At 45.5% G+C, this 25,101-nt stretch overlaps 1 protein-coding gene and 1 non-coding gene across 5 annotated transcripts; one reads left to right on the top strand and one right to left on the bottom strand.

Moving 5' to 3' along the window:
* The first annotated feature begins 1,462 nt into the window (after positions 1 to 1,462).
* HDC (histidine decarboxylase) lies at positions 1,463 to 24,846 on the top strand. 4 transcript variants are annotated; one of them, XM_015063455.3, is made up of 12 exons: positions 1,464 to 1,879; positions 4,647 to 4,819; positions 9,055 to 9,168; positions 10,104 to 10,226; positions 12,772 to 12,906; positions 13,171 to 13,314; positions 13,772 to 13,838; positions 14,668 to 14,830; positions 14,921 to 15,011; positions 19,041 to 19,139; positions 23,087 to 23,188; positions 23,320 to 24,846. In XM_015063455.3, exons 1-12 carry the CDS (start codon positions 1,810 to 1,812, stop codon positions 24,061 to 24,063), a joined length of 2,025 nt encoding a protein of 674 aa, XP_014918941.1. In that variant the 5' UTR covers positions 1,464 to 1,809; the 3' UTR covers positions 24,064 to 24,846. The 4 variants fall into 4 exon arrangements, with proteins under 4 accessions (XP_053080008.1, XP_014918941.1, XP_053080009.1 ...); XM_015063457.3 differs by lacking the exon at positions 1,464 to 1,879 and adding an exon at positions 1,987 to 2,454; XM_053224033.1 differs by lacking the exon at positions 19,041 to 19,139 and having other exon boundaries at positions 1,463 to 1,879.
* On the bottom strand, positions 1,569 to 1,683 carry LOC113602135 (U5 spliceosomal RNA). Its single transcript, XR_003423497.1, has one exon. It is a non-coding gene; the product is annotated as a U5 spliceosomal RNA (small nuclear RNA).
* Positions 24,847 to 25,101: the final 255 nt, after the last annotated feature.

Below are 25,101 nucleotides of genomic sequence, written 5' to 3' on the forward strand. Positions count from 1 at the left end.
ATGGTCCTTTGTGACTGGCTTCTTTCACTTAGCATATTTTCAAGGCTCATCCATGTTGTAGCATGTATCAGTACTTCATTCCTTTTTATTGTGAAATAATATTTGTATGGACATACCACATTTTATTTATCTATTTATCTGTTGATGGACATTTGGGTTGTTTCCATATTTTGGCAATTATGAATAATGCTGCTATGAACATTCATGTATAAATTTTTGTGTGGACATAAATTTTCATTTTTCTTAACTGTATACCCCCTAGTGGAATTGGTGATTCATAAAGGAATTTTATGTGTAGGTTTTTGAAGAACCACTTGTTTTCCAAAATGGCTATGTTATTTTTACATTCCCACCAGCAATATATGAGGGTTCCAATTGCTCCACACCCTCACCAACATCTGTTATTATCTGTCTTTTTTCCTTCTTTTTCAAGTATGCTCTACATCCAAAATGGGGCTTGAACTCACCACCCTGAGATCAAGAGTCACACGCTCTACTGACTGAGCAAGCCAGGAGTCCCATCTGTCTTTTTGATTATAGCCATCTTAGTAGGTGTAAATTTTTCAGTAGCAATTAACAACAACAAAAAAAACTTTATTTCAGAATAATTATAAATTCAGAAGAAGTTGCACAAATAGTACAGAGTCCATGAATCATTCTGTTACCAGTTTCTCCCAATGGAAAACATCTTACAAAACTTTAGTAAAACGTGAAAACTAGGGAATTGACATCAGTACAATACTATTAATTAGGTCTGATTCAGATTTCACCAGATTTAAGATGCACTCTGTTATGAACTGCATGTTTCTGTCCCCCAGCCAAATTCATCATGTTGAAGTCCAACACGCAAAGTGATAGTATTAGGAGAAAATTAGGTTTAGATAACTTTCTGAAGGTGGAGCCTTCCTAATGGGATTAGTGTCTTATAAGAAGAGGAAGATACTAGTGCTGTCTTTCTCTATCATGTGAAGATACAGCAAGAGTGCAGCCATCTGCAAACCAGGGAGAGGGTTCTCATCAGACACAGAGTCGGCTGACACCATGCAAAGGGATTTGTCAAGGAGGCAATTGGATAAAAGATTTTGGAGCTCAGAAACTGGGAGGGCCTCATAGTAAAATTTGATGCGAGCTTTAAACCTGTATGCGTGCCAACGTCCACAGCCTGATTGGAGGGGACAGACAGCACAGAGGTAGATGGGAGAGCAGGACAAGCCATTTCCTGGAAGCCCAGAGAGACTGTGTGCCTCAAGGACAGGGAAGTAGTATCTGTCTAATACCATCGAGAGGACAAGAAAGATGAAGACAGGAGACAAAACAAAACAAAACAAGTCTACTCTATTCGGCAATTTTTTTTTTAATGTTTATTCATTTTGAGAGAGAGAGAGAGAGAGAGAGAGAGAGAGAGAGAACATGAGCGGGGGAGGGGCAGAGACAGAGGGAGACACAGAATCCGAAGCAGGCAGGCTCCAGACTGAGCTGTCAGCACAGAGCCCAACGCCGGGCTGGAACTCACCAACTCACAGAACCCTGAGATCATGACCCCAGCCGAGGTCCGACGCTTAACTGACAGGCGCCCCTATGTGGCAATTTCGCAGCATTTGATCACCTTTCAATCTTCACCTCTCCACAGAAATCTTTAGTAAATGGCAAAACATTTATGCTATCTGAAGAGAAACCAGAGCGTGCATCTGATCGCTTTTCCCTCAGAAGTAAGCTTAGAGAGAGGCGCTGTTCTCCTCGCGGCAGAGGAGGCCTGCCCTTTCACACACACACGTGCAGACGCACGCACCCTGTCAAGTGCTAAAAGCCATGAAAGTCTGGGTGAGGCTTCCATTTCTTTTCTTTTTGCCTCTCTGTGTTTTCTCATCTCTCTGCAACGGTAAGTGTGTTAAGTGGCAATTTAAAAAGCCCATCGCGTGAGATGATAATATATATCTGCGTGTCCCCAAGCGCCCTGCGGCCGGCCGGCCGGGCGGCCTGTCTGAGGGGTGCCCGTTCCTCCCTGCCCGCTGCTGACAGAGAAGCAGTAGCGGGAGGAATAACGGAAAACTTGTGCGGCTTATTCTGCCTCCCCTCGGCTTTGTTCTGGGCTACCGGGCTGTGCTGTGTCCCAGGCGGGGGCTCTGTGGTGGGAATGGAGGGGCGGAAAGAACTGACGGGGACTGGCGCGAGGGCCTGGGTTGCTAAGTGGCCTGTTTAATCTAGAAGCGCCTTTTATCCTGGATCTCTTGACCAGCCCTGGGTGGGGGGAGGAAGGGTGGAGTTAATCAGGCCTAGAGGAAGGGCCTCTGAAGGGTGGAGCCAAGGTGGAAGAAAGAACACTTTAAATAAAGGGCCCACACTGGCTGCCCAGGAGCCCATCCTCCACCTCCTCCGTGTCTGTCTGTGAGAAGGAGTCGCGGCCGGCCGGCAGCCCGAGGGACACGATGGAGCCCGAGGAGTACAGGCAGAGAGGTGAGCGACGGGCACCCTGGTGCCGTGCAGCAGCTGGTGCTGGTGATCCGCCCTTAGGTTTTGGGGGTGTCATTTGACTGGAGCATCAGACTTGCCCTCTGCGAGCTGGCTTCCGCGCAGCTTTTTCCTGAGGAAAGAATGCAGGATGGGAACTTAAAACTTTTCTCAACCTGGCTTTCCCCCTGCCCCTCACACGCCCACTCTCCTCTCCGTCCACTCTCCCCCGTGTGTCGCGCTTTTCTGGTCCAGGGTCCCACAGACACAAGGTTCGGATTCCTGATCCGCGAAAGGGGAAAAGAATTCATATTCTGCAGTGGCAACAAAAATTTCCCCCAATATTCTGTCGTCGCTGCAAAAGCCTTTCTTTATATTCGTTTCTCTCTGCGTGGATGTGTCAGCACTGTTCTTTCATGTAGTCCCTCATTTCCTAAATGTTTAGTGAGCAGCTACTCTGTCTGGAGCCCTTGTGTGGTGAGAAGGAAGCCATGGTTAACCCGTTTTCAGGCGTGGCTGGCTAAGGGGAGCAGTGGACAGCTGCTAACCATTTTTCTCTCCGTAGCTTTTTCTGTCCTCATCCCCGCTGGTAGGTTATATCGTCTAAAATGTGTTTGCTGTAAGCTGTTGTCCCATGTGAAATGCAACTTTTCCTCTCTCTCCTCCACCCAGACGTAACTCACCTCAGCCTCTACCTGTCTGCCCGCGCTGGCTTACTCCATCGCTTCCCAAAAGTCGTCAGCAGGTTCCCGTAGACATGTATCCTGTGCGGAGAACACAAATACATCTCCGCCGGCCCCTGGACAAGTGGCCGGCAAGGTCTAGTGCTCTCAGAGCTCTGCTGGGGTGCCACTACAGTCACAAGAGGCATCAGCTGTGGGAGGTTTGGAGGAGAGCACAAAGGGAAGAGAGGAGGGTGTCGAAATCCCTCTTTGTCTCCTTCACAGTTTTTTCTGGAGCTGGTCCTGCACATGAGAATTTTTGCAGAGCTGGTGCAGAGACAAGAAATAGGGGTCCCTCTCCTTTTCTCTGTTTTATTTTTTTCAGGGAGAGAAAAGCTTAAGGAGTACTAAGGAGGAATTTTAGATATTGAGAGAGACAGACAGAGGGAGGGAGACAGACACAGAAAGGGAGAGAAGCAGAGAGAGAGAGAGAGAGAGACTTAGAGCAAGAGACAGAGGCACTGTCTGGGAGAAAAAGGAAATAATTTACAGTGGCTCCAGAGTATTTGAGTTGACTCTTTTTCTTCCTTTTTTATTTGTTCATATGTTTGACAATTTTTTTTTTTTTTGAGTATCTAAGAAATGCCCCAGGCATTGAGGTATTGGTGCAAACAGAGGGAGAGAAGTCGAGTGATTAAGACATGGTTTTGCATTTCCCCAAGACTTCAGGCTAGTGCCCCGTTCTCAGTCTGGGTGTGGTTGTGCTTTCAGGATTCCCTGAACCACAGAAATTATATACCATATTTTTTGTGTGTGCAAGCTCACCGTTTTCATCAGATTCTCAAAGAAGCCCATGAGTCCAAAAGTGAGGAATTACTGGTCCAATGGGAATAGTGAGCAAGCAGATTTTTCAGCTTGTATCAGAACATGGCATGGGAATTTAGGGTGTGTGTGTGTGTGTGTGTGTGTGTGTGTGTGTGTGTAACAATTTTTGGATAGAAAGAGTCACAGAGTTTCTACTAAACCTGCAAGTAGTGAATTAATTAGATGTTCTGTTTTTGAGAAGAAAAGAAAGGTAGGAGAGACAATCAAGATTGGTATAGATAATGGAAAAGGGAGGAAAAAGAAATATTTTACTTCAGTGCTAGAGTTTTACACTTCAAGATTTTCCGTCTTCTTCATTTGTTAACTCGCACACTCCCCCCACCATTCATTCATCCTCTTACTTATTTTTTCACTCTTTTTAAAAATTATTTATTTTAAGTAATCTCCACACCTGATGTGGGACTTGAACCCACAACCCCGAGATCAGAAGTCACACACTGTGCTGACTGAGCCAGCCAGGTGCGCCACCCTCACTTATTTTCTTAAATTCTGAAGACAAGGCTGATGCTGGGGATCAGACCCTCTCCCCATCAGCCCATGAATCCATTTCTGTCTTCACCAAGTCTGTTGGCCATGAGCCAAGGGGGTCAGGCATGAATTGGCCGGGCCCAGACAGGGGACATGAGGCTGGTTTCTACTCCCCCCTTGTAGGAAAAGAGATGGTGGATTACATCTGCCAGTACCTGAGCACCGTGCGGGAGCGGCGGGTGACTCCAGACGTGCGTCCTGGTTACTTGCGAGCCCAGCTGCCTGACAGTGCTCCCGAGGAACCTGACAGCTGGGACAGCATCTTTGGGGATATTGAGCGAATCATCATGCCTGGGGTGAGATACAGTTGCCACAAAGATGATTCTGGGTTTTAGAGCAGAGAAGGTGCGGGGGGGGAGCAGAGAACCTGACAGCTGGGACAGCATCTTTGGGGATGTTGAGCCAATCATCATGCCTGGGGTGAGATACAGTTGCCACAAAGATTGATTCTGGGTTTTAGAGCAGAGAAGGTGCGGGGGGAGGGGGAGGGGGGCAGTAGGCCTGAAGAGAGGCCTGCCTTGGGTAAGCCTGGGATGCCTGCCCCTTGTACACCAACACACAAGCCTGGCCTGTGGGCTGTAGAGGGCCAGGACTGTGACCGAAATTAGGTTTCTGATGTGAGGGCTGACCTGTATGCTGGGTAGGAGGCTGACACCCCAGGGCCTGGCCTGACAGATGTGTGGAAATCTAATTGGATGAGATGAGAATGAAAATTGGGTCTGAGGGGAAAGGCCGATGTGGATAGCATGACAGAGAGAGGAGGCTGGAGACAGTCCCTGAAGCCCCAGCTGGGAGAGTCAGGGACTCTCCTACAGAATGCTGTGACTCACTGAAGGGAGGGAAGGAGGCCCAGAATACACCTTCAGAGGGCACCCTGTCAGGGAGGGAGGCCCAGGATGCTGAGTGAGGCTGGAACCGTGTCGTTCCCTACCAAGGGGGATCTCATGATTGAGGTGCTTTTCAAGAGTAGGAAGGAGCTTTCCAGTGACAAAGAGTACAGGCTGGTGACAGCACTGGCAGGGCCAGGAAACAGACAGAGGCTGGCTGGTGCTTGAGCTGGAGCCCGCCTCTGTGGGTTGTGAGCCATCCCTGGCCACCAGGGGCGAGGAGCCATGCCAAGGTGCTTGTGTTAAGGTGTACCAGTCCCCCTCCCACAGAAGGGCTGCCTATACTGAGCTCCGTGCCACATGCCAGGCACTGGATGAGCCCCATTACAGGCCAGCCTGTTTTATCCCACAGTGATCCTACAATCCCTGTTTTAGAAATGAGGAAACTGAGGCTCAGGGATATTCATTGTTTTCTCAAAGTTGCAGAATTCATGGCTGGCAGATCCAAGATTTTAGCCGAGGCCAGTCGTAGTCCAAAAGCTCTGCTCTTTCTCCTGTACTAGTATCCCTACTAGTGTGTGACAGAATACTCCAGCCTGAGCCTGCGCACCCAGGCACTGCCTTTCAGCAGCACCCCAACAAGCAGGCTGTCCTCACTCTGCCTGCCGGGGACACTGATGTCCTGAACCACACGTGTCTTGTCCCTTCCTTCCTTCCTTCCTTCCTTCCTTCCTTCCTTCCTTCCTTCCTTCCTTCCCTCCTTTCATGTTTGTTTATTTTTGAGAGGGAGAAAGAGAGTGCAGGAGGAGGGGCAAAGAGATTGGGAGACAGAGGATCTGAAGTGGGCTGGCTCTGCACTGTCAGCATAGAACCTGGTGCGGGGCTCAAACTCAACGAACCATGAGATCATGACCTGACCCGAAGTTGTATGTTTAACAGACTGACCCACCCAGGGGCCCCCTAAACCACATGTGTCTAGAGACTTTCTGAGGCTGACTTGAGATTTACAACCATCATCCTCTAAGAGATTTAGATGTGACAGAAATGTGCCTGGAGGCAGGGATGCTAAATTATTTAAACTCAGAATAAGTGTCTACAAACGTATTGGTTGGCAAGTTTGTACAAAGCCAAATACACAGCTCTGTCTGACCACTCAGCCTATTTCATAAGCATCTTTTGAAAATTTCCCTATCGTAAAGCTTTACCAAGGAAGCTAGCTCCCCGATAAGATTATCTCATGGATTTCATTCTGTAAAGTGTAATCTCCTGAGGGGCCAACTGTAGTTTCGTAGTGAGACTGAGAGCAACTGTCAGAAGAGGCGGAAGTGAGCTGATTTGTTTGATTGCAATTCCAGCAGTTGCTGGGGGTGTGTGGTCAAAGAGACTCACTTCTGGACCCAGAGGTCTGCCTGTTTTTGATAAGTGTTCCTCTAGCCTATCTTATCATATTTGTCTTGCAAGGACAGATAATTGGCTCTTGATAGGGCCAGGGGATGGAAGCCCTTCTCTGGGGTTTCCAAAATACCGTCACTAAGGACACTGATAATGAGGGCCCCGTCTTCCATCTAATCTCACAGGCCGTACCAGCCTCTGAGAGATGGCGTGAAAGCAGTTGGCCCTTTGCTTTCTCATTCTGACCAGCCCCTCATTGAAGACTGGATTGATTTTTCTCTCCATGCCGTGACACAAACAATAACTGTCCTTCTGCTTTAGAAAAACTTCCTCTACTAGGGGCGCCTGGGTGGCTCAGTTGGTTAAGCGTCCAACTCCAGATTTTCGCTCAGGTCAGGATCTCACGGTTTGTGGGTTTGAGCCCTGTGTTGGGCTCTGTGCCAACATCACGGAGCCTGCTAGGGATTCTCTCTGTCTCTCCCTCTCTCTCTGCTCCTTCACAGCTTGAGCACATGCTTGTGTACTCTCTCTCAAAATAAGTAAATAAACATTAAAAAAAAAAAAAAGAAAGAAAGGAAAACCTCTTCTCTTCATATGGGAGAGAAAGCAGCACAGTGGGAGCAGGCAGGACACCATCCTGCTTAGGAGCTTGGGCTGTGGGGTTAGACAGCCTTGGATGTCTGTCTTGGCACAGTTATCTGTGTCTGTGAGGTGGGTGTGATCACGTGGATGCTGCTTCGCACTAGCCAGCCCTCATTCTCATCTGTAAAACAGGGGTAATGGTAGAATTTACCTCATAGGGGTCTTGTGAGGATTAAACAAGATAAAGCATGGAAAGGGGGAGATATTGTTAGGTAGAACACATTTAGTCTGGCGAAAATCGGAGGAAGAGGTCTGATTATCTGAGTCAAGTCAGGATAAATGATGTGTCTATTACCGTGTGACTAACTTACCATGAACATTAGTGCTTTTCATTTGGCAAATTTCTTCCTAGACCAATCCACATGATAGCCCCAGGAAACAAGATTTATTTTATGATGAGAAACTGAGGTCAAGAAAGGTATAGAGGACTATCTTGTTTTTATGGGGTCTGAATCACATATAAATTTTGAGATCCCCTGTAAGAAAATAAAATTAAGTGTGGTTCTTGGAAAAGACCCATGCAAACATGGGACCGTGGAGCTTAAGCTCCTTAGCTTCACAATAAACCTACAAACTCACACAGCTGGTTAGGGACAACGGGAAGACTGAAACCTGTGTCCTTGGACTTTAATCGTATGCTCCTCCTACCACCTGCACTGTCTAGGACACTACCCTTGCTAGTGAGGGATAAAAATAATTTGTGCATACCAAATAGCTCGATGATACACTAAGATGTTGACTAATGAGTTCTCAGTAGGGTGGAACATCTATCTAGAATGAGAATGTTCCATGGGTTCAGGGAAAGGATCAAAGGGGGCTGGGAAACTGGGGAAGGGTTTGTGGAGGAAATGGGTATTCAGTACCTTTCTAAGAATTAACAGGTTTTGGAAGGTTCTGTCAGTAGGGGAAGTGTCTTCCTGTCAGGGGACACAGTATTGCTCAAAAACATGAAATGAAAAGGGCATGTTCATAAAACAGGGAGATGAAGTCAGGTTAGATAATCAATGAGTCTAATGTGGGGCCCTGTCTTTCCACCTGGCTCCTGCTTACATCTGGTTCTTCGACCTGATTGTGGGCTCAGGGGTTAACTTGGAGGTGGGGGTCCCATGCCCTTGGGCTGGCACTTCCCCTGCCCTTTTCTCTCCTTTCACCATCCCCACTGGGAAGCTAAGGACAGCTTTGAATCTCTGCATCCTGATCCTCTGCAGGAGCTGTGTGCCCAGGGAGCTCAGCGTCCATAGACCAAAGGGTGTTTTTTTTTTCACAAGAAACTGGATGAGGCAGGTAGCCTATTCTTCTGGAGCTCATAGTCTCCTCTTCCTCTTTATTACCGGGCAGGGTGGCATGGGGGACAAGCACTGGAGACTAATGTGCACACTATCCAGAATCCACAACCCTAATTACTATACCTGTTTTCATTTTGCATATTCCCTTCTGGTCTTTGCACAAATGCTCCACTGAGGAAGCAGCTTAGACTATGAGGAATATGGGTGGCAAGAACACCATGAGTCTGTTTTATTTTTACGGAGTTGTGTCATTTACTGGACCATCTTAAAAGTGTCAGCCCATCTCTAGAGTGGGTGCTTCCCCCTGCCAGAGAGGGTGTCTGGTAGAGGAAAGCCTCCCAGATGAGCCTCCTGGTGCCACACATGTACGTGCTCTGCCTCCAGGTGGTACACTGGCAGAGCCCCCACATGCACGCCTACTACCCGGCTCTCACCTCATGGCCATCACTGCTGGGAGACATGCTGGCCGATGCCATCAACTGCTTGGGATTCACCTGGGTGAGTAACGATGGCAGTAGCTCTAACCAGTGGCAACTGGCAGAAAGTGACATCCTGGGGCAGACATGTTTTGTCCTGATCTCTGAAGTGGGTTCCGAGTTAAATGTTAACAATGGCTACATTCTTTGGGCTTAAGCTCTATATAAATTACCTCATCTTATCCTTTAACCCTGTGGAATCATGAATAGTGACCCATTTTGTAGATGAAGAAATTGAGGCTTAAGTAACTCATCTCCCCAAGCTCACACAGCTCATAGAGGCAGAGATGAGATTTGGACCGAGATCCGGTTATTCCCACTGTTTGTGATCCTAACTAAGCACTTTGGTGCCTGTGGGTACAACTTCCCCTGTGTTCTTGTCTTTGAGGGGTGAGGGATATAGCCTCAGACTTCCCTTAATAACCCCCTAAGCACCAAACAGCTTTAAACTGTGCCAGAAGCCTCCTAGAACAGCTTTATATTTTAAGCCTGAAGGGTGTGTTGTGGGGAGGGAAGGCTGAGAGGAGTGAGGGGGGAGTGTTGATGTCTTTTCCAGGAAGGAGTGCTTTCTTTCTTAGTCCTAAAACTTGTCCCTGGCCTTCAGAAAGCCACTTGGCTGGATATTTGAGAGACTAGGGAGGCCAAATGGAAGCAATCATTTTTAGGGCTGTTTCTCCATAGAGCTTTGGAGTTAGGAAAGACTCCACTTCACTGAGGGTGGCATCAATCCAAAGCCCTACATTCTCTTCCCTTTTTGGTTTGGTAAAGGATGGGGTGGGAATGGGGCCCAGGGACTGACATTGACCCCTTCTCCAGGGGGAAGATAGGTCAGGTTCTCACTGGTAGTGCAGGGATCCAGGGAGGGCCAGGGCAGAGACAGATGTGTTTCTGGGGCCGGTGTGGAGTTGCATTTGGTGTCCTGGAGCTGTCTGGATGAAGTTGCTTTCCCTCTTTCAGGCTTCCAGCCCTGCATGCACGGAGCTGGAGATGAACGTCATGGACTGGCTGGCAAAAATGCTGGGACTCCCAGAGCACTTCCTGCATCACCAACCTGGCAGCCAGGGAGGCGGCGTCTTGCAGGTGCCTCCATTGGCAAAGCTCCTCCCAGCTTGAGGGCTGACTAGTGAAAGATCAGCTGAACCCTTGCCCAGGCAATTCTCCTGTTCTCCGTGGAGGTTCCCCTATGTCATCTACTGCCCTACTATCGCTGCCACCGCTCTTGCCTTTACCATCATCACTGTCCTGATTGCCGCCAGTATCACTGATGCCACCACTGTCATGGCTGCCACCTCCGCCACTAACACTGCTGCCGCCTCCACACTTCCTTTCTTTTTCCTTTGAAAAAGATTGAGAAATCAACACATTATCACATTTCCAGTATTGCTTGATTCAAGTTTCCTAGTTTATGAACTGACAACTCCCCTTCCTTGTCTTATTTAACACCTTATGGCCAATGGACAAAAAAAAAAAAAAAAGGCAAGTAGAAACTTCTTTCCCTCCCTCCTGGGTCCAGGAGACCCTTGGTAGTAAGAAAAATTAATGACATAAATCGATTTATCTTATCATATAACCCTATCATTTGGATATCTGTCAGATGATAGTTCCTCAAATATTTCTTTTTTTGTCAAGAGCAATCAGCATAATGGAGCTTGCTGAGTGCCTCCCACAGACCGTGCACATTGCTAGGTTCTTTCGCGTCTATAAACCTTGGATATTCAGGAGGGCTTGGTTCTGAGACCTTTGAGAACCCTCAGATTCTTTTTTCTTTAAAGCTATTTTTTAATGTTTATTTATTTTGAGAGAGAGAGAGAGAGAGAGATATTGACAGAGAACATGAGCAGGGGAGGGTCAGAGAGAGAGAGGGAGAGAGAGAATCCCAGGCAGGTACCACAATATCAACGCAGAGCCCGATGCAGGGCTTGAACTCATGAACCATGAGGTCATGACCTGAGCTAAAATCAAGAGTCAGACACTTAAACGACTGAGCCACCCAGATGCTCCGAGAATTCTCAGATTCTTAAATTCCACTGTAGTATGTAATTTTCCTGCTTTTATATTCTATAAGACAGAGATAATAATAATTAAGAATAATAACAATAATGTTTTCCTCACAGAGTGGATATGGACATTCAATGAGCTCTTCCTTAAAATAAAACCAGCCATGGTGCCCTGAGCTGAGAACCAGAAAGGTTGCTGGGCTCATTTGCTAGCTAAGTGACTCCCTGTCTCTCTCCAGTCTTGCAGCAAGATTAAAATCCTCACAAGGAAGACAAATTACTGCATGTTGTGGACCTTCTGTATTGTTTGCAAAAATAGTTACAGCTTCAGGTATTCTATCTGGGAGACATGCTAAATGTCTGCTGTACACGATCTTGCTTTTCATTTAATTATCTCAAGAACTCCATAGGTAAATACTATCATCGCTAATTTTTGAGATAAGAGCCCTGAAACTCAGAGAGATTAAAAACTTGTCCCACTTGCTCAGCTGATAAGTAGAAGAGTGAGGATTCGACCCCCCGCCTGTCTAAATACAAACTCTGCTTTCTCCTGTATTCATCAGCCATGTGAACTTGATTCCGTCCTGTAACATCTCTGAGCATTGCTATCCTCATCTGTAGACAGGAGTCACAATAACCTCAGAGAGGTTTTATGAGGAGCCGAAGGGACCACAGAAAGTTTTGTAAACTACAAATAGCAATGTAGACGGAAGGTGGCATTATTATTAGTATTACTATTCTGCTGACTTCCTTGTTGCAGAGTAATTTCCAGTTACTGAATATCTAATGGGATCTGATCTCTACCACTCCCCATGACACTGTCTGCCAGGCTTTTTAACAAGGAGCTATCAGATGTCGGTCACCTCAAGATTTCAAGAAGCAAAGGCACCAAAGACTGAGTGAATGAATGATGAGAAACCAAGATTTCTGTACGGTTGCTGAGGGGGCACACAGGATTCCCATAATCATGTGGCCAGAATGAAATCCTATTCAACCCTCATTTGGATGATCAATCCTCCCACTCTGGGAGGCAGCCAGAGGGATGCTTTCCATTTTATAGATGGAAAAGAATCTTCCAGAGAGGCAATGTTAACCCAAGGTCACAAGAGCCATTGGCAACAGAATCAAGGCCAAAGTGACTAGCCTCTCACATAGTCCAGGACCTCTCTCTCTGGATTATGCCTTTAGAAACAAACTGTTGCCATTCCTAAGAAACTGAAAGTTCTTTATGTTCAGCAAGTTTTAAGTGGGGAGCAAACATATCTGTAAGCAAATTTGTACCTAGCTGAGGCTGAACATTCTCCTGTTGGTCTCTGTGGCCTCTGAATAAAGAGGTTGGTATTAGGTGAAAATGTGCTTTCATTACCTCCCTAGAAAATGAGAGGAGAGGGAGGTGTCCCAGGAGTGCACAAGGTGTTGTGAAGGGAGAATGTGGAATAGGCCTGAGAGTCAGGAGGAAGGACAGCCCCTTTGGCAGGAGCCCCTTCTTAGGAATGGCTATCACACACACACACACACACCACCACCACCACCACCACCACCACCACCACACCACACCTAGAAGCCTGGGGAATATGCCCAGAGAACTCAAGGAGAGGCTGCCACTGGTAATCCTTTTTCCATTACAGAGCACAGTCAGTGAGTCCACCTTGATTGCCTTGCTGGCAGCAAGGAAGAACAAAATCCTAGAAATGATAGCTTCTGAACCTGGGGCAGACGAGTCCTCCCTAAACGCCCGGCTCATTGCCTATGCCTCTGACCAGGTGAGTTGCCCAATACAGGCCAAACCTTGGGGTTAGGGCTTGGCTTCTGGAGTCTTAGCTCTTGAGTAATTTTTTTCTAGACATGAGTATGCTGGAGCTCAGGGCAGTGCAGGCCTTGGAGGTAGTCTCCAGGAACCGAAGGGGAAGACACACAAATGTTAGTTTTGATTTCTTTAGTCTGGCTTCAGCAGTATGTTTTTTGGCAGGGGGACAGGGGGCTGCTCATCCCAGGATGACACTGCTAACAGGTGTCCATGGTCCTAGGCTCACTCATCAGTAGAAAAAGCTGGTTTGATTTCTCTTGTGAAGATGAAATTTCTGCCTGTGGATGACAACTTCTCACTCCGAGGGGAAGCTCTTCAGAAAGCCATCAAAGAGGACAAGGAGAGGGGCTTGGTGCCTGTCTTTGTAAGTCAGAATGTGTTCTAAGCTTAGAATTTTAGAACCTGGAGGTGAGGAAGGAGTATGGGCAGAATTCAGGCAAGTAACCTGCTGCAAAGAAAAGCAGAGATGTTGTCAAATACAATGTTTTACAAATTATGAGTTATTGTTTGTTGGTGTGTTAGGAAATAAATTCTGTGGATCATAACCCGCATAAGAAAAAATAAGTAGAATAGAGACTATCTGTAGCCAGAGTATGTATTGTTTGGTGAGACTTTTATTTCAAATACACACATATATATGTACTAGATTGCTTTATAAAATATATTTCTCACTGTGGGTCTTGGTAAAGTGTAATGTGAAACACATACTGTTGAGGTGGGATGGGTGGGGTAGAGAATACCTGTGGTTAGAATCTTTGTTTCAGGCCAAATGTGTCACACGAGCCCACCCTCCCACGTTAACTTCCTTTATTTTCCTTCAGGTGTGTGCAACGCTGGGGACCACAGGGGTCTGTGCATTTGACTGCCTGTCAGAGCTGGGCCCCATCTGTAAGTGTCTGCCCTGTCTGGCTAGGAAAACAAGTAATGAACTTCAGAATGTTCCCTAGAGCAAGAACCCAAAACTAGCTCTGTGGAATGATCCTCCTTGGTCATTGCAGAGAGAGTAAGAAGAGCCACCACAGCTCACAAATGCCTTCTCCTAGGCAGTCAGGTCACAGCTTTTCCCAGTGGTGGGCGAGGGGTTAGAGAGCTGCTCCTCGACCCCTGCCCTGCATCCTGTCAGGAGACAACACTGGGAGGTCTCCAGGTTTTCTTGCCCTCTCAGTTGTATGCTGAAATCTACTCAAAGTAAGCTATATGCAAAACCCAGGGTAAATGAGGCACAGTGAAATATTTTCTCTTATAGGCTAAGGAAAGGAAAATGGTAGGCTAGGGGAAGCCATAGGAGAAGATAAAGGCAGAGAAGAGACCTAAAGCAGATTGTTTAAAGTCCCCAAGCAAGAAATCCACTAGGAAAGAGAGACGTCCCCTCTCTAAAGTTGGTGTTAGATGCGTTAACATCTGGGCTGGTGGGAAGTTAGTTTCTGTGCCAGGAACTTCTAGGTTGATGCCAAGAAGATGTCAACCCTCTGGCCAGTTAGAGAAAAAGGCCAGGTACGGTTCTGTGGACTTTCCCTTTAGGAGGCTCCACTCCCATTGATGTGCCCCCCTGCTCCCATCTCCACATCCTCCAGCCATAGCGGACCATCCCTTCTTCTCTTCTCTTGAAGCCCACCAGCCCCTGCACAGGGAGAGAGATGCCTTTGAGCTGGCTGGTGGCAACCCCTACTCCCACCCCCAGTCCTGCCTCCCAGCCGGGTGACATTTGCTTCCCCAGGTGCCAGTGAGGGGCTGTGGCTCCACATCGATGCTGCCTACGCAGGCACTGCCTTCCTGTGCCCCGAGTTCCGGGGGTTTCTGAAGGGCATCGAGTATGCCGATTCCTTCACCTTTAATCCTTCCAAGTGGATGATGGTGCACTTTGACTGTACTGGGTTCTGGTGAGTGTGACAGCCAAGCTTCTAGCCCATGGGCAAGCCTTGCTTCCTCTGCAGAGGCCTCAGCCACTAATCCCATTTGGAAACCCACAGGGTCAAGGACAAGTACAAGCTGCAGCAGACCTTCAGCGTGAACCCCATCTACCTCAGGCATGCCAACTCGGGCATGGCCACTGACTTCATGGTGAGTGGCCAGGAATGGTGGCCTCTGAGATGGAAACTGGCTGCACCTGGCCCCAGAGGGTCTTTTTTATGTTGGCTCCTGTTTGAAATTAGCACACTGTGAGCCCATCCCATAATATACTGCTGTATGCCTTTGGTTTCTAAGTATATGCAATGAAACCCAGAAAATTGTTAAAAAGCCTAGAAAATGAGACCAACCTCTGAGGTAGTATGCACATTTCCTGAGTATGTGTGGCATTCCTTAATTCCCAGAAATGTCTTTTCTATCATGAGTGGATCAGTTCCCTTCTGTCTCCATCTTGGATAATCTTTTCTGCTTACTGCCCAGCATCGGGGAAGGGTGGAGAGTTTCCTTGGGTAGGGAAAGAGGATCCTTGCTTAAATCGCTTTTATCTCTTGTCCCCTCAGAGACAAGGTGGGAGGCTCCATGGGAGGTGATGGGGCACAGGGACCAAACTTCTTGAGCTCTGGACGCCTCTGAGCAGTCCTGGCCATCCCAACTAGCTGTACCTTGCTCGGTCTCTTGAACCTGCCCACAGTTTCAGCCTGTACTGACTCTTGTGGAAACAATCTTTTCAGATTTACTCCTCAGTTTGAAGACAAGCCTTTCCTTTAATTGTAGGGAAGACAGAGATGTAAACCAGTTATATATCCGTGGCCAAAGGGAGGCAGCAGAGCAGAGAGAGATGAGCTTGGTTTGAAATGCCATGCCAGCAGTGGGCCTTTGAGAAACTTAACGGCCCTCTCTGAGCTGTGGCTTCCTCATCTGTAAAATGGGCACACTGGCACGGATTTGATACGGTATCATGAGGCTGAAATGGGAATGTACATGTAGATCACTTAACACAGTACTGGGAATGTGCCAAATGCTCAATAAACAGTAGGGCTAATATTCCTAAAAACTCTTAAGCTGTAGAGATTTGCTATAGCAAAATGGTTAAGCATTTAGGTGCTAAAGGGTGATGGCCTGTGTTCCCCCTTATTCCACCTTGTTCCTCCATTTGTTAACTTGTGTGGCCTTAGTCAAATGACTTAACTTCTCTCTCTGGGTTTCCTTATCTGTAAAATGAGGATGATGACAATATTGGCTTCTTAGGCTTGTTGTGAGGATTAAATGAATTAATGCAGTGAGGTGGAGAGAGCAATGCCTGATGTCTGTGAGATTTAGTTTGTAAAGAGATGGTTCTGTCTTGTCTCCTTGGGCAGCTGAGATGTGTTGCCCATTTAGTCGTAAATTAATAGCTCTGTCATCTCCTGATTTTTATTGGTTATTCTCCCTCAGGCCAGTTTACACTTCCTTTAGATTTTTGAGACTGTTGATTGCCATTGCAGGTAGTAAGCTTACAGACCCTGTAGAAGTTGATAAAAATAGACAAATAATGGTTCTTTCATCTCCATTGCCCTGTCTGGTAGGTTTTCAGAAAATTTTAATTAAAAAAAAATTTTTTCCCCCAGCATCCTAAGGGGCAGGTATCTTTAAGGGTAATTCTAAGTTGTTTCTTTCTTGAGTGTGAAATGGTGCCCATCCTCCTATAAGTGAATTTGGATCATAATTGTAGAGTATTATCTTACCTCGGCCCACTTTGGATCTCGTGTTACTTTTTTTGTTTTGTTTTGTCTGTTTGTTCACACCGGTATCTCAAGATGTTCCTGTGGTTCATTCCCATCAGTTTGGAGATTTAATGGTGCTCTCTCTCTTTCAGATAACTTACAAAAATATTGAATTAAACTTTTCTTAGCACTGGTTATTTATATTTCTTAGCCTTATTATTTATATTTCTACATCCAGAAGGTATTGCTGTATCCTTTTCCTTCCCCCCCTCTAACTGTATGGATTTAATTTTCAAGTCTCAAAGAAAGTCCTAGAAAATTGAAGCTTCTGTTTGTTGTGATCCTGGGAGTCTTCACTGCTGTTCTGACCCAAACTCCTTTTCACTCAGGTTGCTGTAGCTTTAAATTGAAGGCCAGCCATGTTTGAGATAAACCAGAAACAGAGCACCTTCCTGGGAGAGAAGACTTAGGGACTTCATCCTTAGGCCCTGGCACCACCTAAAATTAGGGCTAGATTTTCTGACATCCAGCTCCCACTAGTGGATGGGGCATTATCTTCCTTTGGCAAGGGAGACCTGCAAAACCTTGCAAGGACACAGAGGAGGCTTGGGGATGTCTCGAGTTCAAGAAGATCCATGTCATTCTTTGTAAGTCCAAATTTCCTGCTCTAACAGAAAATATCAGCTAGAACCACCCTGCTGGGTCAGCATGGATTGGGTTTGGAATAATGGCCAGAGGAAAAACCGGGTATACGAAAGAGTATGAAGAAATAAAAATTAAAATAATCTCTGCCTCTCATTAAAAATTATTATTATTATTTTAACATTTATTTATTTTTGAGAGACAGAACGTGAATGGGGAGGGGTAGAGAGGGAGACACACAGAATCCAAAGCAGGCTCCAGGCTCTGAGCTGTCAGCACAGAGCCCGATGCGGGTCTCGACCCCAAGACCTGGGAGATCATGACCTGAGCCGAAGTTGGATGCTCAACCAATGGAGACATCCAGGCACCCCTCTGCCTCTCATTTTAATTTGCTGGTGAGATAAAGCAGTCAATTGGCCATAACAATTTGAGAAACAATATTTTTAGAGAAGGCTCCTATTATCCATTCATTATTCTCCTAGAGTGTTTATCTAACAAGGGGTATAGAGTTGACTGCTTTCTCTGTCACAGAAATTTTGTCCTGTGTCCAGGTTTTGATGCCCTTTTCTGGTGAATGAGTCCCCAAGCCAGTCCTCACCACTAGAATGTTTTGCTTAAAAAACAAAAGGCTTAGTATTTGATGTAGGAGAACCTTGTCCATCAACAAAGGGGGAATGTCCCCAAAGGGAGCGTGCCGGGTCAGGAAACAAGGGTGAACGGTGAAGGTGAGTACAGTTTTGAGGATTTGGCAATCCTGTGGATGAGTAGATAAATACTCAGTGGGACAAATATTTATTTTTAGTCAACAGAAATTATGGTGAAGTATTCTGACATTTACTTTCTGACCATCGGAGGAAGAGGTCATTAGAAACCACCTTACTCATCAGGTTAACTTCCAATGTTTTCCAAACCCACTGGTCTGTTTTCAGATCTGCGAAATCAGTTTGAAATTGGCTTGGTAATGTTTAGATCTATGGTGCCCCCCGAACCTTGAACTTTGAGCTCTGTTGAATTGGTCACCAGGAACAAAGGGTCAATTTTGGTTAAACAGAGGCCGAAATGTGGATGTTCATTTCAAATCTGAAAGCTGGAGTGATGCCTCTTGTGGGCACAGGGGTGTCACAGGATGAAGTCAGGACAAGACAGAGAGGTTAAATACTGATTATCTTGGTCCTAGGCAGAAATCCTGCTGTGATTTGTAGCTCACGTTTTTATCATCTAAAAAGCCAACACTTGCTGACAACTTCCTGCGAGGCTCTTTGCATTGGTTCTTTTCCTGCCTTCGGAAGTGCTGTCCATTCTCTGTCTCACCAGGAGCCAGTGAGGCAGCAATGCCCAAGGTCACAGATAGTAACTGGCAGAGCTGGAGGAGAAACCCAGGTCTGTGGGGCTCTTGCATCCCAGCTCTTGACCACTATACTTTACATTTTACAGGGGGGAATAGAAATAGAACTTTATTCTCTGCACTTCAAGAAACTTAGGTTCTTTTAGAGAAAACATGTATTGCCCCTATCTTGAATTTCAGCCTGAGATGAAATGTTTAAAGCAGCGTTTGAAGGAAAATGCCTTCTCCTTTGTTCAGGGCCATGGACTTGGTTTCCACTTGTCCTGCTCTTGGACAAGGGTAACTACTGGCCACCTTCACCATGACTTGGTCACATGACAGGGCAGCCTTGGGATAATTTGCCTTAGCTTCTCCTTAGCAACAGCTTTGGGAGTCATGGTGACACTTTCTGTCCCTGGAGGTCTGGGCAAGCAGGGGATGATAAATCTGAGGAGTGCATGAGGGAGCAGTGCCCTTGCCTCTAACCATGAGCACTGTGTTCCTTTGTTCTAGCACTGGCAGATCCCCCTGAGCCGGCGGTTTCGTTCTATTAAACTCTGGTTCGTGATTCGGTCCTTTGGGGTGAAGAATCTTCAAGCACACGTCAGACATGTATGTAGTCTTGCTATGTGTCCTCATGGGGAGGAAGGCTGGTTTCTGCCCAGAGGACCTGTGGTGTTGGCTCAGGTGTCTGAGCCTGTTCTTGGACTCCTGAGACTTGATTATTTAGGGTAGCCATTTCTTTGTTAGAGGGACACTGAGCAGAACATGACACCAAGGGCTATCTGCTGTCTGTCCCCTTGAATAAGTGTCTCATTATTCCTTCTGCTATCATCAAGCACCTGGGAGTGATGCTCCCAGTGCCTGGTTTGCAGAGAGAGAAAGAAAATAAATCACAGGGCAGCTAGTGTGTCTACAGTAGGAGTATATCCTTTTAAGAATTTTCCGATTATCACAGCAGTCTGAAAATTTGAGTCCCTATTATGGTTACACCTGAGACATGGCTCTTCTGGCTGTGAGAGGTAGACCTACCAAGTCTGGAACAAACATCTCTGCATCGTGTCAGTAGGTATTTACTGAAAGTCTATTTGGTACAATTTATTTTGACTCAATTCGAAAACAGCAACAAAAAAATCATTGTGCTAGAAACAAGACCCAGAGGTGAGACAGGCATTGTCTCTCTGTCATATTCTTCATGAAAGGGGTGGGACTTCACTGAGAACTTTGGCCAGCAGTGTTTTTCTCTCATTTCTCTGAGTGCCTATGAGTAAGACAAAGCCATTGGTAAAAGCCACGGCATTAGATAAATCCAAAGACATTGTCTTTATTACTCTGTCCATCTACCTTTCCTTTAGGAATTCCATCTTCATTAAGTAAACACAAAACCAAATAAGATGGTTGAAGCAGTAACAAAGACTGGTTTACTGTTGGTAATTTTACATTTGTAATAAATGTCAAGGTATTTGTCAACTGGACATTTATCAATGAGTGTCACCTAGGATACTGAGGGATGTTAGGCACTTTGTACTCTAAATCCTCAGACCCATGATTGGAGGTAGTGGCTGAGGAATGAAGACGGTGGAGGTTACAAGGCATCAGGAAAACTCTTAGGACTGGGTATTCAATGTGTAGGTGCTGGTCAACTCCCCTGATGCTCCCCTTACATGTCAAAGCTCTGAATTCCCATCAGCTCCCCCACACTCCTAGGCCTGGCTTTCAAGGACCTGGTTATCAGCCTTTATTTTAGCTCAGGCTTCTCAATGACCCATTTCAGCTGTATCCTCAGCCTGCCTCTGCACCTTCACCTTCACTTTGCCCTCCTGGATTGCTCTCTCTTCTCTATATGTTATTAATGGTTTAGGTTCCATTTCTCCCAGGAGCTTTCCTGACTATTCCATCTGTCCCAGTCACTGCTTCCTTGTCATTCCTAAGATCACCTATTCAAGCGCACTTACAAAACTGGGCTCAAAGATTACCAATGTCCCACAACAGTAAGAGGTGGAACTAAAACAGAGTTGTTTGATGTGAGTTAATTTTATTTCTTCAACTTGACTGTGCTCACAATTATGACTTGCATAGCATCTTAAATTTTAAAAATACCTTATAGTGTTTTATTAGATTCTTACAACAATGCTTGGGGTGGTCACCCAGACCGGCCCCATACTGCCCTGCTCAAGAGTGGAAGGTCTTCTCTCTTCACAATTTTGGGCTATCTTCTACTATGTGAGCTCTTGAAGGTTATAGAAAACCAAGTTGTGTATCCCTCTGTAATACAGTAATGCTTTAGAAAATGGAATCTGGGTTTGGTGTTTTAGTTCTACCTACTGTTTGGTGATCTTAGACAATTTACTTAAACTTTCTGTGTTTGGCTTTCTAATTTATAAAATGGGAAATGGTAATACCTCTCTCAGTGGTTTATGGTGATGATTAAATGAGATAATACATATACAGACCTTATTTATAGTACAGGGCCTAATGCTCAGCTAACAGTCGATGAATATTTTTTTCTTCCCTTCCTCCTCCTTCTCCTACTTCCTCTTCCTTCTCTCCCTTCCTCCTCCATTTCCCCCTTCTTCTAATGACAACATATCATTGTCATCATCATCATCACCAATCATTTACTGTCACCTAGAATTGGCATTAGTAAACTTTTTCTGTAAAAGACACTAAATATTTTTGGCCTTGTAGGCCATACTGTTTCTGTTGCAACTACTCAACTCTGCCATTTTAGCCCAAAAGCCACCATAGACAATACATAAACAAAGGGGCATGGCTATGTTTCAGCAAAGCTTTATTTACAAAAACAGGTTGGGGGATGCTGTATTTGGCCTGGAACTATAGTTTGCCCACCCTTGACCTAGAGTGGTTCAGGACACTGGGAGCAGCAGGTTTTTTATTCGTCCATAAAAGTGGTTTCTGGTGCAGGGATGCTGTGTGGTTTCCCTTTTCCCTTGGCCCCTGTTTCTACCTTGTTGCGAACAGCTTATGTTGTAGGAAGCAGTAGAGCATGGTGGGAGGAGCATGTGCTTGGTGACCCGGAGACCTGCATTCTGCCACTTGTACCTAGGGGAAGTCATTTTCTCTCAGCCCCTCCTAGGAAAATGAAGAAGTTGGACAAAGATGACTTCTGGGTCTCTTTGCTCAAAAGTGTCAGCTTCATGGTCCTTACCTAGCCTGACTCTAGGTCTGTACCTGAGATGTCTTAATGGTACTCATGTAGAGTTAAGAAACATTTACTTGGAAAGATCAAAATTGGTAGGGCAGGTGGGTGGAAGTTGGCCTGGAGGGGAAGGAGATATGGGGAGAATCCTGGCGAAATTAGAACATGAATTGCAAAAGTATAAAACAGAAAACATTTAGAAGGGTGCCTTCTCTCAGAGCTTTAGGACTTGCAAATGAAAACTTCTTGGGCAGTGATTGGAGACCATTTTAAATAGACTACACAGTGGTCTCTCCCAGAAAGAAAGGGGTCTGGATGAGGTTTGCAGCAACTTGCTTCAATGTGGTCAAAGATGTGCTTAGCTGAATTTTTTGAGTTCTCTTGAAATCAAGTATCAAGTCCGAAAACCAGGTGATTCAATGAGAACCAGGTGATAGCAATTACTTAGCAAATATTTTATTGAGATCCTTCCGGATGCTTGAAGAAATTTTTTTAAAATGAAAGAAAAGTTAAGACCTGCCCTTGTTTGGTTAATAATCCTAGGTTAAAAAAAAAAAAAGGAAACTTAAAAAAAAATGACATAAACTTCAATGAAAGGTTAATATGGTACAAAGCTTTCCATTTTTTTTATTGTGGTAAAATATACATAACATAAAAATTTCACTTTAACCATTTTTAAGTGTACAATTCAGTAACATTAAGTACACACACAATGTGTGCAACCATCATTACTATTTCTAGAACTTCTTCCATCATCTCAAATAGAAATTCTATACTTGATAAACTGGTTCAGTTTTCTGTGATGTATGTGGGGAGGATATGTAAAAATATGTACCCTGTGTAATATAAAAAAAAAAGTGGGGGAAATGAAATAGCATTTGAGGTATAAGATTTGAAAAGGTTTGAGAGGTGAGGGAAAGATGTAGGCTTAGGGTGAGGGCACAGCTGTTGACAGTCCCATGGTGCCTCTACATACCGTAAAAACAAGGATGTCTTCCTTTGGGCAGATGCAGCTGGTACACGAGGTATGTGGCTGGGAATGCAGAGAATAGGTTGGGTTTTTGCCCTCGCTTGCCACCTCAACCAGTCAAAAAGCTGTGAAACCAAGATATGAGGCCAGATTGCATTGATGCCTTCTTGTTCTGGGGGCGAGTTGAAAAAGAGCCCTCAGAAGTGATTTCTTGAGATGAATCTGATGTGACAAGTAATAGGGAGCCACTGGAGGTTTTCTAGCTTGGACTATAAACAAAATCAAATGGAGAAGAAACTCAGGCAGAAGACTTTCACAACTCTGCAGTTCAAAGGTGTCACTGGTGTAAACCCGTTTAGCAGAATGAAAGTTTATGCGGAACTGTCCCTTGTCTGATTATTAAACTCTGTTCTCTACTTACACTTCTAGGGAACTGAAATGGCAAAATATTTTGAATCTCTGGTCAGAAATGACCCTTTCTTTGAAATTCCTGCCAAGAGGCACCTTGGCCTGGTGGTTTTTCGTCTAAAGGTAATGCCATCTTCTGTGGCTTATGATTAATAGTATTGGCTGGTTAGCCTCTTGGAAATATAAATGCTGGGCTTCTGGGGATGCTTATTGGGGATGTAATATAGACTTCACTTTCTTTATTTTTCAAACAGGGTCCTAATTGTCTCACAGAAAGTGTATTAAAGGAATTAGCTAGAGATGGTCGTCTCTTCCTCATTCCGGCCACTATCCAGGACAAACTGATTATTCGTTTCACTGTGACATCCCAGTTCACCACCAGAGATGACATCCTGAGAGACTGGAATCTCATTCGAGATGCTGCCACTCTTATCATGAGTCAGCACTGTACTTCCCAACCTAGCCCTCAGGTTGGGAACCTCATCTCCCAAACCATGGGACCCAGAGCCTTGGCCAATGGGATGTCCCTTCAGTCTGTCAGTGGGGCTGGATATGACCCAGCCCAGGCCAGGAAGATCATCAAGCAGCCTCAACATGTGGAAGCCAGTCCTGTGAGAAAGGAAGACAGCTGCCATCTTGAAACCCTGCTGGACCCACTTGACGATGACTGCTTTTCAGAAGAGGCCCCGGATGTCACCAAGCACAAGCTGTCCTCCTTCCTGTTCAATTATTTGTCCGTGCAAAATAAGAAGAAGGCAGTGCGTTCCTTCAGTTGCAACAGCATGCCTGTGAGTGCTCAGAAGCCACTGCCCACAGATGGCTCTGTGAAGGGCTCTTCTAGGGCCAGAATCTTCTCTAGGTTTCCAGAAGAAATGATGATGCTAAAGAAAAGTGCCTTCAAAAAACTAATCAAGTTTTACAGTGTCCCCAGCTTTCCCGAATGCAGCTCTCAGTGTGGGCTCCAGTTGCCCTGTTGCCCTCTGCAGGCAATGGTTTAGATCAGGGTTTTCGGCCAGAACCCAAGAATGTGTTTCAGGGAGTCTCTGAACTCCTCAAAATTGTGTGCTGAATTTGTGTGCTTATTATGTGTATGTGCATTCTTCTTAAGAGAGCCTATAATTTTATCAGATTCTCACAGAGTTTCATGACCTATAAGAGGATACAAATGGGGAGTTTAAGCCAGCATGGTACAGAATGTTCTAGCAGTCTGGTCAGAGAGAAAGGACCCAAGGTAGTGTACTGACAGGCAGCCTCTGTGGTTCAGCTTGTGATATGAAATATAACATAGAAATAAATTGTACTTGTCTTAAAAAAAAATATCCTGTGTGACTTAATTGACCATTGAAACATTGATTAATTAATAAGAGATTATCCTGGAGCCTAAATACATGTACTTATGGATTCTACTTTGCAGGATGCTAAAGATTTGGATTTAACTGTGAAAAAATGACTTTGGAGGAGCCCTTGGTATGAGGAAGGCAGGCAGTTTGAGTCAGGCACTGTGACTTCCAGTTGACAAATGAGGAAACTAAGGCTCTGGGTCACAAAAGCTTGTAAGTGGGGAAAGCCAGGTCTCCTTGTCTTCAATAATGCCCATGCTATTTCCACCATACCGTGCTGTTCAGGCTTGTACTTGATCAGAAGCTCCCAGTCTAGCAGGCCCCCGGTCCTTCAGTACATTTAAATGTTCCCTCTGTAGGTTTGGAATTTGTACATTTTCTCTTCTTCTGGACGCTGTAGTCAAATAAAAGTTGTGCTCACAGGCAACCTGACTATGGTTAATTTATATGCCAAGAACCATTTTCTTTCCATATGAGATAGCTCTGAAATTGGTTATTTTAACAGCATAAATGGTAAACAAACAAAGCTGGATACTAGTTAAAGTGGTAAGGACAGATTTTAATCAGTAATATGCTATTGCAATAAGGAAAAGAGTCCAAGATAAACTGGACTCAACTTTGATTTATACAGAGGTGACTGGGCATTTTAAAGGGAGAATGAGGGGTAGAGAAGGAGGCAAGTAGGGAGTTGGTAGA

Source organism: Acinonyx jubatus, chromosome B3 (assembly GCF_027475565.1).
Source record: "Acinonyx jubatus isolate Ajub_Pintada_27869175 chromosome B3, VMU_Ajub_asm_v1.0, whole genome shotgun sequence".
NCBI lineage: Eukaryota > Metazoa > Chordata > Mammalia > Carnivora > Felidae > Acinonyx > Acinonyx jubatus.